General features: G+C 39.1%; 1 protein-coding gene across 2 annotated transcripts in view; it reads left to right on the forward strand.

The window, feature by feature from the left end:
- The window catches only part of CERS6 (ceramide synthase 6), a 111,576-nt gene that overhangs the window by 36,669 nt on the left and 59,442 nt on the right, over positions 1-15,465 (forward strand). For both annotated transcript variants that reach the window (XM_030454375.1, XM_030454374.1), the window contains exon 3: positions 550-680. In XM_030454375.1, coding sequence (XP_030310235.1) covers positions 550-680 — 131 coding nt within the window. The remainder of the gene's footprint in view (positions 1-549; positions 681-15,465) is intronic.

Here is a 15,465-nt window from a genome sequence, read left to right on the forward strand (position 1 = left end):
AATTTTCTCCCTGCTGTCAAGGTGGTATTCCTTTTGAAGTTGTCAGTTTGTTTAATTATGTCATTTTTTAACATTAACATTCACAATTATGGGATATATCTTCTTTCCATGTTGGTCAAACAATATTTACTAATGCAGCTGTCAGTAGGACAAAGACCCTAATGCAGGTTGGGGCAGGAATAGCAGATGCCAGGCAGAGGGGAGATGCAAGCCCTTCTCCTTGAGATAGGAGGTGCATTTTATCCCTACTTATAATCACTTTCCAAGTTTCAAGCAAGTTTTCTTCCTATATCTCCTTCAAGTTTAGTAATAATCTGCATGCATTATTATAGCATATGTCCTTCTAGATTTGTAATAGTCACTGTAAATGCATTTTGATGTGGATCTGCCAGCAGAGATTTCTGTTAAAGTAATTTTATTTCTGTCAAAGCAATTTTATTTCTGTCCATGCATCTGACAAGCAGCCTCTAAGACACTGAGAGGCAGTTACAGTTATTCTAAATTTAAAATTGGACAAAGAAATAATTTTTATCCTTCTCTGTTTTCTAGCATCCAGATGAGAAGAGGCTGGAGGGCCTCTCCAAGCAGCTGGACTGGGATGTACGCAGCATTCAACGTTGGTTTCGGCAAAGACGCAACCAGGAAAAGCCCAGCACTCTTACAAAGTTCTGTGAGAGCATGTAAGGATGTGTGTTCTCTTCTTGAGTCTCCTTGAGCCTGTGCCCTCATCTGTATTTCCACTTCTTTTTTGTACACGGGTAGAAATTGATAGAAATTAGTAGAATATAGCTTCTTGAATGAAAAAACAGCTCTCTCTCCTGAAGGAGTCAGGTTGTACTCTTCCTGTCCTTTCAATGGTGAAAAGATTTCAGAGATTGAGTAATTGTAATTCTATACTGTCAGTTCACCAGCCTGATCTTGTGAGACAAATAAGCTGGTGGTAGGGTACCAAGCCATCCTTACAACATAGTCTTTAGCTTTACAACCTGATAGAGACCTGAGATGCAGAAGTAAAGATAAAAGCCAATTAGACTGTCAAATACCTTGTTTTATCTCATTCCAGACTTGTCCCTTTTACTAACCCATTTCCTTAGGTGTGTCAGACTCTGAGAAGCTAAAGGCTCCTACACTATATTTAGGAAGCTTATATTCGCCTGCCAGGACTTAGCGTCAAAGAATCTTTCAGAGCACCCGACTGTTCTTCAAATTGGATATCTACATAAAGGCCATTTTTCTGATTAGACTCACTGGTTTTAGTATCTGAGTTTCATTTCCATGCCAGCTAGGTTTAGCTCATTAATACTTAGCCTGCATCGAAAGAGTATGGAAAACTAAATCTACTTAAAATATTTACATGGTTTTCTTAAAGGAGGACCAATAGACATTGGGTTCATAACAAAACACAAAGAACAACACAGATTTATTTGAAAGATTCATTCATTCCAAGACTCAGCCCCCTGGCACTGCCGGATGTTGTTCCTCTGATGTGGAAGGTCATGAATTTAAGGCAAATTTTGCATGCTCCAAATTAAGAGACTTGGCAAATATTGCTGAGACTATAAACAAGTATTTGCGTTATTATACCCAGGTGATCAAGTAGTTGTGTTATTGCTGGCTTAAAACTCTAGTTACACTTTTTTGTTAGTTGGGGAAGAAGTATTAGGTAGAAATATCAACAGAAATAGGGGAAGCCTATTTAAGTTTGAAAGCAGATCTTAGTTTCTTTTTTTTTTTCTGTGTTTTGTTTTTTTTTAATTTCTAACAATTCTAAAATTATTTCTTTAAGAAATTGCAAGTAAAGAGTACTCAAAAACACTGCACAACAGCCAGAGAAAGGGGAGAGGTGTGTGCTCTCCCCTACTAGAACTACTAGAACTACTTTTGGAATATACTGTTGTCTCATTCGTGTAGATCTTCCAGGTAAATTTCAGACTTTTTTCCTTTTGTAGGTTTCCTAAGTATTTTTCTTAAACTTCATTTTCCTGTGGACACATACAGGGAAGTAAATAATATCGTCCTGAATAATTAATGAAAGCATATTTTTTCTGAAGCCAAGTCATAGATTAAAAATATTTTTACCTGATGCCTACTATCAACTTCAGACTGAATAGGATGTGCAATAAGAGGAGTTACTGTTTAGCATATTGTCTCTCAAGAATCAGAGTTCTTTTAATTTTAAAAGAAGAAAGATACATTGTCTAAAGATTGTTCCCTTTAATAAACAGAGGAACTTAACTATCAGAATGCTCTAGCCTTTCCTTGATATTTACTGCTAAAATCCACCTTACTTAATATTTAATAAAGCCAGGTAGGGTGAGATTATAGATAAACCTCCTCATCCTGCTGCTGGCAGCTGGTGGTCTTTGAGTTAATAGTTTTTGAGATCAGTGATGAGCCACCTTTTTCGTATAAGGGTTGAGCTGTTAAAGTATACACTTGTCTGCTTGGCTTGCAGGAAAAGCTGTGGAATCTTGGGAAAAAAATAAAACTGTATTACTGTTAGAGCTAGCCTATTCGAGTACTATAGTTGTCTGCTTCTGTAACTCCGTTCAAAGACTTCACTCTCTTGCATTAGTGACAGCACTTATGGGCTTACCTGGAGATAGAAAAAAACTTAAACATACCATGAAACACAGGCACATAGAGGAAAGTTATGGGTGCTGAAATTGCTCTTTAGTGGCGATTTCAGTGAAAAAGTGTACAGATGAGAGTTATGGATGCAAACTGGAAGGCAAAGTCTGGGTGTAATGAATGTCATTAACTTATGCTGACAGAATTAAGTGCCATCTTCATTTAGAGAGAGCCATTGGGCATTACTACAGTATGTCTACTCAATAGTAATGATAATAATAGTCCAAAAAGAAGCAAAATGGCATAAATAAGAGTATGTGGATACTTCAGGTTCTCTGTGCTTGTGGTTTGCAGAACGTCTAGTGGGAGTCACTTCCGCATCTCCATATACACACCTGCTGCTCTGAGAACGTGGTGCTATCCATCCAACTCTGGTGTACATTGCCCTGATGTCAGTTCTAATGTTGCAGTGTGTGCCACCAGCCATCCCATCACACGTGCTGGGTGGAGTTGATTGCAGGTAGTTAGAATAGAATTGAGAAGCCAGGAGTGCCCTTATGTTCCTCTCAGTAGGGCTGTAAATGGTTATCTAGGTGTGGCAGCTGCTTTAGAGCTCCTGGCTGCCTAAAGCACATCTTCCTGTGAAAGTTGTGGGAACGGGATTATTCCAAGTCTTTAGTAACTGAGGTGCCAGTGGAGAGTTTCATAGCCTGGACAGAGAATGAAATGTGCCCTTATGTAATAAGCAGGCACAGAGCAAAGAAAATGACAGGAATCCCTGCCTACACCTTCAACTGCTGAGCTGCTGTTGTCTTTCCAGAGAAGGCTTCAGTTTTGCTGGCAACTGCATTGACTGACTGACTTGGGAGGAAAAGTGACAGAACCCACAGCAAATGTGGAGCTCCTTAAAAAGAGCTCCAACTTTTTTTACATGAAGATGATTCCACTCACTGCTAGAAAAAGTCATCCTTGGGCCCACAGTGGCTTTTCCATGATGTAAAGGGGAAGGCAGCTGTGCCAGAAGGGCTGTAGGCTGTTTCTGGCTGCCTTATCTTTCTTGCCAAATGAATAGTGTCAGTACTAGCTAAGGCAGAGGAGCTTTAAAACTTCAATAGGACAAAGGCTTCAAGTGCAACTCAGTGGTAAACATGGTTGGCTGGGATGAATGACAACACAAGCTAAACCAGTAATTTAATCATTAGATTATTCTTATTTCAGATTTCTCACTGTCTACCCCTTCTCTTTTTTTTTTTTTTTTTTTTTTCTTCTTTGAAACAATTTCAGTTCATGTCCTAACCAGAGTATAGAGAAACTCTAAAACCTACATTTTTTTCAAAATGGAATCATTCCTTTGTTGACAGACTTTGTCATATCACCTGAGTATTCACAGATGGGGATTACACGTATAACAAGGCAGTGATAAAATGCCTTGTCTGTAGGCACTGTTTGTACCACAGCGTGGTAGTGAAAATAAATTCTTTTTCAAGGACCTTAACCAGCAATCACCCTCTAGAGTTTTGTGTGTCAGTCTGAAAGACAAGGTGCCATTTGATTGAGATCACTAGTGGTGAGACCTCAGTATTAGTCAGAAAGACAGTAATAAATGGGGTGCTGAGGATTATTTTACAACAAGTTAATAGGTTGTTTCTCAAGGATTTGGTGATTCTGACATAAAACGTGGAGTTAACAGCAGAGTGCTTGCAGTCACTAGGCAAAGCATCTGGCTACTAGAACCTTAGATTGTAACACTCAGGCACTTAGCTTACTGTATTACCTGGAGGGGAGAGTCTGTCCATAGCCTTTCTCTATCTTGTAAGAACAGATTAAGCAGTTTTGCTCCTTTCTCAAACTGAGAGTTCCAAGGGACATAAAAGAGAAGAAAAGGTGGTGAACCGAGTGTACAAAGTGGACTTTTCTATTACCTTGCATTTCTGTTGACTTACTTCTTGGTCTCTGACCCTGTGGCACAGCCTAACATCAAGGAGAGACCTTTCTTGTGGACAAGAGTAGGGTAATGACCTCATGCTCTGCTTTTGAGCACACAGTGCAAGAGAAAACACAGAAAGTGGGCTACACTGAGGGGTTTTTGTGTGGTTTCAGTGTTATGCATAGGGAGTATTTGCAGTACTTTACAAGGCTAAATGTTGTTTCTGCAGAGGACCATAATCTATTTATAGGCAAGTGGTATACATTGGATCAAATGTTCTAGTGACTCTAGTGGAGCATAGTTCTAGGACAGAAATGTGGGATTTTGTTGTTTGTTTTTTTTTTAAGCTAATGCAGTAGTGGTTCCCAAACCACTTCCAGTTTCTTCCTGATTTTGGTGTCTTGTGCTGCTGCTCACACCAGTGTGTAGGCATGTCTGCTTTTCTGGAAGACAAAATAGTATAGGAAGAGCAGCAATCCTGTCCTCCTACTTTGTTGTCTGGAGCAAAGGTAAAGAACATGTGATGCACTGAGTTACTAGTCTGGGACTTTGGAATGTCAGCAGGCTCATCACTTGTCTGTGCTACAGCTATGTACATTTCAGCAAGCTGTTTATTAGAGACATTTACATGGTTTCCAAGGAGTGGCTGGCAGAAACATATGGCCAAGAGAGTTTTTTTGAGTTTATGCAACAGCCTGCATGCGAAAAAATGGAAATGTGCAGAATGAAAAGCCAAAATTTTTTTTTTCCTCATTCTTCTCTAGAGGAAGCTTGCTTGTATCTGTAAGTCCTTCAGTTTGGATGTAGGGAAGGGGAGAATCTGTGTCTCATTTCCTTATCTGAACAGTTATTTTTCTTAAGGACTGAAGCTACTTATGCATGGTTCTTTTTGGGGATATTTTATCTAGCTATAGATGTATATGTACGTGTGTGCGTGTGTATAGGTAGATATAGATATATACAGAATTTTTTTTTCTGCTTATCATGCACATTTGTGTGAGAATTTCATGGAGAGTTTGCAACTTCTTTGCCATAGTGTTTTTCTCAACTAGCAGCGTAATTCTCTCCTACAAAATAAAACTGGAAAAATAACTGTAAAAGGGAAAGAAATTGAGACAGCTGCTTGGTTGTTGAAATTCTGAATTTTGCTGATTCAAATCTTAACAAACCACATAAAAGAATTCATCAGCTTGTGCTTTGCGTGTAGCAGTAAAGCACTAGAAAATAAATAGGCATGAAAAAGCATCTAGCTCTGAATTTTTAATAGCCTCAGGCCCTCCTAAGTCAGCTTTTAAAGCTCTGCCAAATACAATGAGTTTTGAGAGGCAAGCAAAAATATGTGGTAAGTGGTATTAAGGGTCCACTTAATTCTGATTTGTGAATACAGGTTTTCAGCTGTCTCAGTGCTACATGCAACAGAAGACTATACAGCGTTTCACAACCAGAAAAGAGAACAAGGAGGTGGGTCTGTAAAGCTTTGCTATGTGCTCTGGGGCAAATGTGATAGTTACTGTTCAATGACCATAAAATTACCAAATCTCCCTTGTTTTCTTCTGCTGCTTTCCATGGGGAAGGTATGGCTGCTGCTCCTGTTCTGATCTTCAGGATACATAAAGCACTGGTAACTAAACCAGCTGCTTGATGGAAGGGAAACTGCACGTTTAATTAATATGCTGATAAAAAATTAGAGGTTTTCCTTGCTATTACAATTCTGGATTATTATTTTTTTCAACTGAGCAGATACTTAGTTCTGCTGCTCCTTGTCCTTGTAAAATCCTGCAGTGGGCTGTGTGGTACTGTGGGCTGTGTGTTGCATCTGGCTGCTCCTGGGACAGGTGCTTCTGTTGTCATAATCATAGGACAGCAGTGTCACATGTAAGAGAAAACATCAAGGAAAATCTGAAATTTCTGAAAGGTACTTTGAAATAAGCAGCAAAATATGCAATGAGGCATAGTACTAGAACTCTCCAAGTAATACAATGATTTCTTTATTCTGTAACATTGTCTACTGAAATAGTTAATAGAACTGATAAATATTTATACATTTGAAACGAGTGTGTCATTTGCTTATTTTTCTCACTGATCTTTAACTTCTTATTTTCAATATTTTAGTTAGCTTTCTGTGACCTTGATCGAAATATTAATTGGTGCTTCACAAAATTTGTTATTTTACTGGAACGGCTACTTCATATTTCTGTTAGTCGTGTCTGCAGAATAAAATATTGTTTAATACTGAGGAATAGGAAGTGTATTTTTGTGTATACTTCTCTGTGTCTGGATGCAGATTTATGCTAATTTTTCCCCCCCCTTTCTCTCCACTATGCCCTTAAAACAAAGGTGGTTGGGCAGGAAGAGTAGGGAGAATATTCCTTCAAACACAGTGACTGCATTTATAGCCATGAGACTTCTTTGGCTCAGGTCAGGCAATAAGGTGGTTTCCTCAGAGCTTCTAATTCAAAACACTACTGTGTTAAAACATCTCTAAAGTGAAATCTGCTGTGATTGTCTCAGCTTCTCTGAATGCCAGGGTCAGACTGAGAAGTTGCCCAAGCTAACTTCTTTTAATGTATGGGAGCATCAAGTTGAAGCTAGATGGTGTGAACACAGATTTTTTGTTTTTTAAATCCACTCAGCATAGTGTAGCACTTTGCAAAATAAATTTTGGGCCATCCTACTTTCCTCTGAAGTTTTTCAGTTTCACTGTTGCTGCTATCTGTAGGCTCCAGCTGGACCAAGATTATATCAAAAGGAAAGAGGTACAACTGCTAGATTTGTAAAACGATGTCCCCTTTTAAAACTGCCTGTGAAAGTACTCTCACTTAGCATAAAGCGTCATGGCTGGTAGTATTTTTTGTTGCTGGAACCAACAAGCTTTTTTATATGACTTTTTAATTATCACACACACACACAACCCTGACCACAGTTTTGATTAATTTTTTTCTGTGTGAAGTCCTTATTGTTCAATTTGCACTTAAAGAAACACTAAGGGTTAAGCCTGACAGCCTTCACCAGAAGTACAGAGCTCTGTATGAGGGTTTTCTGAAGGTCTTTATTAATTATTTAGTTAGTTATTCTTTACTGAATGTCATATAACTAATCTACATTTTTCCACGAAATACATGGGAACTTCATGTCAATGAATCCTGGTAGCAGCATGTCATAAAACTGCTGATGAAAGTAAATTGTTGGCTCTTAAATATCCATGTATTGATTGTTAAACAAGAAGCAAGTTCTTGTTTGATTTGGTTTTTAAACACTAGAAGAAAAGAGTCATAAAGCTGATGTGTGATATCTAAGGTAGAAATCAGAGAAAGAACAACTAATAACAAAAATGGTTTCTTGATAATATAAAACTCATGAGGTTCTATTATTGTTTTCATTATGTTGTCTCTTTAAAAACAACAGCTTGAGGATCTCAGCTCTGATTGACTTGAAATAAAATATTGTCTAAAAAAGTCACATTTGCCTTCACAATGAAACCATAGCTGGAAAATAAGGATGTGTCTGGACCTTCATGCTCCATTTTGCCCCAGTAGTCTCTACTCTCATGAAAACTGGTTTGCTACTGGAATTCCTTTCTGTGATGCTGCTGCTACCTCTTGCCAAAAAAGAATGCAGGCACTATTGGAAGGATAATTCACTCTATGGTTTCCTTCAGAGAGATGGCAGGGTTTTAAAATTTGCCAAATCTGACTTTTGCAGCTAGGATAGTTGTCAGTGCCTCTACACTGTGCCAGAGGGCAAGTAACACATGCTTGGAGTCAGACTATAAAACACCATTCTGGCAAAGTGCAATACATCAGTTTTAATGGATCCTTATTGCAGGGATGGAAGAAAAGAAAGTGTGTGAGGGGAAGAGAAACCCACATTCCCTTTCCACCTGCACTGTTGCCAGGGAGGAGATAGAGAATTTGGGAGTGAAACTAAGCCTGTGATGAAGAAAGGGGTGGGGAGAAGGTATTTTTAGATTTAGTTTTAATTTTCTCATTACCCTACTCAGATTTGATTGGTGATAAGTTAAACTGATTTCCCCAAGCTGAATCTGTTTTGTCCATAATGGTAACTGAATGATCTCTCCCCATCGTTATCTCAACCCACAAGCCTTTTGTTATATTTTCTCTTCCCTGTTCAGCTAAGGAGGGGAGTGATAGAGTTTCTCTGGTGGGCAGCTGGCATCCAGCCACAATGAACCCACCACAGGTAGCTTGACAAAGGGTGGATGTAGGTTTTCAATGAGATGTAGGGGAAGTTGGAGTCTGTGAAGTTATAGAACGGGGACTATGTGACCTTCACCAAGTAAAAGAAAATTTTATTATAGCTGCAGGTAGTAGTGAAGTCAAGATGAGTCACACATACCAAAAAGTAGACTCAGTATCTAGCAAGTGGCAACTAAAGTGTAGAATAGCAAAGATGGCCTGGTGATTATCTATTGTAAGCACGTTAAATACTGCAATTTTTACCACAGTGCTGTAAGAATTACATCTACTGTCTGGAACTAGTACTTTCAAAGACCTATTATTCTCTTAAGAGTGTTACATATAATAACATCACAAAACAGGAAGGGAGATGTGCTTGAGTGTAGGGCCTCAATAGATGGTAAAAGACAATGAGACTTTTGTACTGAGACTCATGTCAGGGAAACTAGTGCTGCGCAAAAAGACCTGGAATCATATTTGGGTGTATAAAGCTGAGACACAAATCCTGCTCTGATTTATATTAGAGTGAGATTTTGCTCCTTGAGAGTAACACTCAGTAGCTCTTGACATTATTGATTCCCTTGATACCAGGATAGGTTGAGTTGAATTTGTGTTTCCCTCTTAAGCCATATGTGATGTCAGTACAGAAAAGTATCGATGAAGCATTTTAGTTAATGATTTTTCCTATGATATCATTCAGATCTGGTTCACTGATGGCTTCCCTGCTCCAAGAGAAAGAAGGTAAGACAGTACTGGTTGCCATTACATAAAACAGTAATTTGTCTCTTGAGACATATGAATAAGTGAGTGGCTGGCAAGCTGTCCTAGTTTCAAAGTTATGAGAACACAGTACAGCTGTTGACAGACAGCTCTCCTCTCCAACACACAGCTTGCTTGGCACTTGCACTTCCAAATGCAGAGTCTGAGCAGTCATGCCCAGGTGATATGTGGTGTTTGCTGTGGGTTTATGCCTCCATCTTGGCCTCTCAGAGCATCTTTATTAGGCTCTGGACTATGCAGATTTCTTTGGCCAGGCTGGATAAGTAGCTTAACTGTACACCCTCTTATGATTCTGTGATGAGCTTCTGTCCTTTGGGTACTTGCACATCAGGCTCAGGCTTTAGTTCAGCTGCACAAGTTGCTGTTGCTGCTCTAGTAAGCAGTAAAGGCCACCTCCCTGACCTCTGTGTCCTCATTCTCCCATTTGCCCTGCCCCATGCCAGGCATCTGGCTGTACAGCCATTTCCTAGGGCAGCACACTAAACTTACTGGGTTTAAAAGTCACCCTACATAATAGCACAGGGTGCTTGTCAGTCAGATTTTCATGCTGTGGCTCAAACTGAGGTCATGCAAGCATGCTGATGCTTGTGATGGTGAAGCATAATGTATGCATCTGAACAAAAGAAGGGAAAATGGGGAGGCAGGGAAAGTACTGAATCCAGTGTGAAAGCTCAGGTTTTCTTGTGGCAGAGGGGAGAAGAGAAATTGCTGCAGTTACCTTGTCCCTTATGGTGTGGCAGGATGTGGTGTGGTAGGGCAGGGTATGGTGTGCAGTGCAGCTCTGTAAGTGCATCTCTTCCTGCTGCCAGCTCTATACAAGTGCTTAGATTAACACTGGCTAAGAAAATTAATGTTTTTCAGCTGAACAGCTGTTTTTGTGGGTAAGTTTGCACGCTGTAGCTTATTTGTCCTATGATTATTTCTCAATTTTGAATAGTAAAATGCAGGGTCTGGCTCTGCTTTTCTTGCCATACTATCCCATCACATTAGAAAGGTGAACTGTCTGGTGGATGTGAAACATGGGAATAGACTTCTTGTAACTGCATACTGTGCTGCTCAGGAGGCTCCATTTAGTTCAGTACTGGTACAAAACAAACCCCAGAATTGAGCAAGGTAGACAGTTTCCCTTGTTATTCCTTTCCTACCATATCTGCCATGTTCACATGTGAATCTGGTCTGTGATCTCTGTTTTCTGTCTTTAAGCTGGCCCTCAGGACATTTCCATGCCCAAACAGGATTAGGGGGAAATTAAAACATTGGTTTAGTGTCAGGAATCACCTGCCCTCTTCCTGTGCTCTTCTGCTGAAGCAGACAGTCCATGCCATGTCCTCAGACTATGCCCACTGTATTTTTAGACTGTGTTGTAAGCACTTTTCATTTTGCATCTTATGAAATTCCCCCCTTCCCTCTCATTGGATTACTTAAAACTTTTAATTCCCTACCCTTACTGCCTGCTGTGACACAGTTTTAAACACAATTAATAAATTTAAATTAACTCATGCACTGGTCCTGCCAAGGTGCCATCACTTAATATTACCATTCCACATTAAGCAAGGTTATAATAAATTAACTAAGTTTTCATTCTCTTGCATTTTTTGTGTGCTTATAATTATTTTATATTATGGAAATTAAGTCATTCTTCCCTAAGATCCAGTTACTGTGAACAGTAGTTCAAAGTTAAAGTCACAATATAATGATTGAAGACAACTAAAGGAAAACCGTAAAGACTGTGGTAGATGCTGCTTTCTTACGTTACACACATTCCTTGAATTGTCTAGTTCTTGATGATGGATAAGACCTACTGCATGCTTTGGTCAGCCTCAGCTTTAAGTGAAGATGACAAACACTGCAGACAAGTAGCTTGAAAGTGAAGAAAGATGGAGGCAGAGCTGAGATTTTTCAGAAGAGCCATGGGGAAAGCCAAGAAAGTAAGGGCTCAGTCTGGAATACTGCAGACTTCAAGACTACTTTTGATGCCTCGTCATTCACAGGGATTACAAACTGACACTTGATGTTCTGGGGAGGATCAGCACAGGGTTTTCTCCCAGTTTGTCTCTCTTGTTAGGCTTGAAACGTTGGGCTGCTCCTCCATTTGTGTTTGCCTATGATACTGCTCTGTCCCAAGTGACGGATCTCAGATACAGATATCTCTTGTTCTCTTGTTAAAAATACTTTATTGCTGCTGAAATTTGAGGGATTTCTTCTTTTAAATCTTTCAAAAAATAAAACCATTCCTGCCAAAGTAGAATAGAAAATAACAGATAATAACTATTTTACACTAATTGTGAAGGTTGTCTTTAATTCTCAGATCTCTTGTGGTGCTTGTCAATTCTTTTTTTCATCCATGATCCTGGATTGAAAAGCTGAGCAGAAGAGGGAACAGGCAGCAAAAACATTTCTATTCCTCTCTTTCTCAACGTGTGCTCTTTTCATTGCTTTTATCCTGGAGGTTTGATGTTTGCTTTTTAAATGATCCTCAGTGGTTAGTTGTGCAATTTTTGCCTTATACTTTTTACCTTTTTATTTCTTTGTTTTTTCCTAGAAAGTTCTTTATTCTACTGTTCATTTTGTTACCAGTCTAAATTATGCTTTTGTTCTACATGTTATGTATTTGTAGTATGAAAATGATGTGAGCAATGTTCACTTAGCCTGCAATAACTTCATGCAAGCATTGCAAGCAAGTATTTATTTATGAAGTTATTGTCAGATTCAGAATAAATTCTCCATTCTTACATGGATGCAAATTCTTGGGTCTTCAGTAAACACAGATATCTACCGAGTTTTCCTCTTGTTTTCATTTTAAAAAGAAAGACAAGTGTGAATAAAATTCCAATTTAGAAGGATGCTCTTCTTGCTCCAATTTGTGCTATCCTCAGTTGTTAGCTGTTCTGCATGTGTATCCCTATCATATGGTGTTTGTTAAATTCATACTGAATCCATACAGATTCGTTCCAGCGAGAGGTCCCCAGGGATGCCTTTTGTAGCAGGTTGTTCTCTTCCACAGCAGACTACAACCTCCAGACTCAGTAGTTCAAAATTATTTGATATCTTTCCTTATTACAGGTTCTACCAAAAGAAAGAAACTTGAATATGTCTTGTTCATTAGTTTGTTAGTCCCAGTGCAGATGTAACACAATACCTTACTCACTGAAGAGTACTGGCAGTAAGGTTTTATTTTATACAGGGCAATGAATGAGTTGGCATGAAAATTCTTACTCCTCTCATCTCCCTCATATGTATGCTGTTACCCAGTTTTGTGCTACATTTTATTACCTTTCATTTTGTAGGTACATGTGTGCATCTGTTCAGGGAGACACAGTTACAGATGAGAATTAGCCTCTTGAAGGCATTTAACTAAATCGTCTTCTGTATTAGTAAGTTGTGCAATAATATATTGACAGATGACTTGTGAGGTCATCTGAATGGATACTTCCAGAATGGAGACTGGAGGTCCAGGTCTTATCAGCATTTAATTTCATGTAGTCCTTGGAGCACTCAGAAGAGAACAGTTGCATAACCATTAGACAGAAGCTGTGTAGCCTTGAAGGAAGTACCAAAACACCTATTTTATTATGCATATTTGCTGGTCTAATTATATAAACATGCTTTATTATTTATAGAACTGCATTGCTTCAAAATTTATTACTGTATTTCCTTTTTTATTCCTGCATTACTAGATTCTGCTCTTAAGACTTTCAGAGCTGCTTTTTGAGCATACAGATTCAGGACAGGACTACTCTCAAGCGGCACTGTAACATTAAATATTAAATAGCAAATTCAAACTGTAGCCAAGAGGAGAATCAGATGACAGTCAAATCTTAAGCCAGAAAATTGAAGAGGAAAGCAATAAAGTTTCTCAATTTATCATACCAGCAATTTCACACATCCTAATGAACTGTGCATAACTGTCTCCTTCCTCAAATAACTTCTGCTTAACCATAGTGCAGGAACTTTTTTACCATTTGCATGGTTGCTCCAGTCTAACTCAACAGCACTATCATGCCAAAAAGGGCAAGAAGATATTTTTTTCAGATTTTTTTAATACTCTATATCCACTTGCAACAGCTAGGCTTTGCAGAAATGCAGCAAATTATCATTACAGAAATCTCGGGAGGTGCCAAATTGAATCTGTAGGGCTACTGCCACGAAGCATATAATATAATATCATAGAATGGATAGGGCTGGAAGGGACCTTAGAGATCATCTAATTCATTGTCATACTTTCATCTTTGTATAAGACTAGTTAACAGGAATGAGGATTAGTAAAGGTTTAGTGGAGGGTAGAGGCTGTTTGAAGCAGAGTAGCTCTTCTGTCTGGTTTCTGAACCAGTCAAAGGTATGCCATGGGGCTGTCCTACCCACTAATGTGTTTCTGATCTGCTCTATATTGGAGATTTTTTATTGTATCAGTCTGCTGTGATCTAAGAACTCAAAGATTTAGGTCTTAGTTTATTTTAAAAGAGCTTTATTAGGTAATAGAGATAGTGATAGAGTACTCCTAGATTTTGGTTGAGTGAAGTATTATTTTTATGTGCTCTCTGGTGGGTTTTTGGTTTGGTTTGGGTTTTTTGTGTTTTTTTTCATGGTTTATTGCTTAAAAAGCTGTTTTTGTAGGGGGTTTTTTTGTTGTTTTAGGGGAGGAAGGTTGGAAGGTTGTTTTTTGGTGGTGTTTGGTTTTTTGGGTTTTTTTTTTAAACCTAAAATGGGAGTTTTAATAAGTCAATAAACAATGTCACAAGTATTATGAAGTTAATTCAAAAGTTTAGAATCCATTGTTTTTTGTATCAGCTTCTAGATATCTCTTCTTAGACATAACCGTGTAGAAGGAACGCCTACCTCTGGCTATGTCAGGAGCAGAATTAATTGGATTAAGTCTCCTTGAGTGACTCAGAAAGTTGGAGGGGCTGGTACTGTGTTTGGAGGAGTAGAAAAATGCAATGTGAGCATAAAACATAGATAGCTCTAAGACGCAGTGAGCATATGGTTAATCTAACAATGCTTCCTGTTAAAAAGAAATAAACATTCATTATTGCCTCAGAAATGTTCCTTTGAGCACTCTCACAGTGAACATACTTGTCACAGACACAGGAAAGCATTGCAGCAAAACCAGTTTGCAGTCTCAGGTAAGGACTGCAGTAGCCCAGCTACATGCTCACCCAGTTTAGACAAGACAGTGGGGATTAAAACAGAGAACCAGCTATGTGATGGCACTTCAAGCCTTCTCATCTTCTCCAGAACCAAGGCCTGCACCTGTGGAGTTCATGTTAGGCTTGGCTTGGCTTTCAGCTCAAATTCTGAGCCCAGAGGTCTGTCAGCCTCTGCCAGCAGCTGAGCAGTGGGTAACTGACAACAGTAAATCTGAAATTTTGTTGAAATGAATTTCCTTGGGAAAAACTTCAGGAGTCTGCAGTTGCTCTGAAAATAGTTTTCAGAGTCAGAAAGTCAATTTCTTTGGCTGCAGGCAATGTGGTGAGCCCATGGCTGGATGCTGGATATGAGGGGTTTTATAATGTTACCTGCTTGAAGTATGGCATGCTTATATTGCTGTTGTGCCTCTTACAGTAGCTGATTAGTGGCAAAAGCTTCCCTATAAATAGCAGCAATGATTCAAGGAGCAAAATAGCTATTTTGTTTTTAACATGGGTATTTATTATGTTTCATATTTGCTTGTCACAAGTCACTTGGATAGGTTTGGATCCTGCACCTCATTGCTGGGCAGCAGGCACTGGTTTGGCAGCAGAGCTGTAAGGGGTGTGTGCTGCAAAGCTGGGGGCTCTGGGGGAGCACCTGTGCTCACAGCCTGGGTGGCCATTTTTTCTACTAAAGAAATGGAAAATAAAAAGAAATGTAAGTAAGGGTGTAGTGAAATGAGGCAACCAGGTGCCACTAATTGCCAGGGAGTGGGCATGAGCTTGTGTTAAGCCCACCTGTGCCTGATTAAGGCAGGTTTATTGGCCCCCTAATCCTGCTCATGCGCAGTTAGGGCCCGCC

Source organism: Calypte anna, chromosome 7 (genome assembly GCF_003957555.1).
Source record: "Calypte anna isolate BGI_N300 chromosome 7, bCalAnn1_v1.p, whole genome shotgun sequence".
NCBI lineage: Eukaryota > Metazoa > Chordata > Aves > Apodiformes > Trochilidae > Calypte > Calypte anna.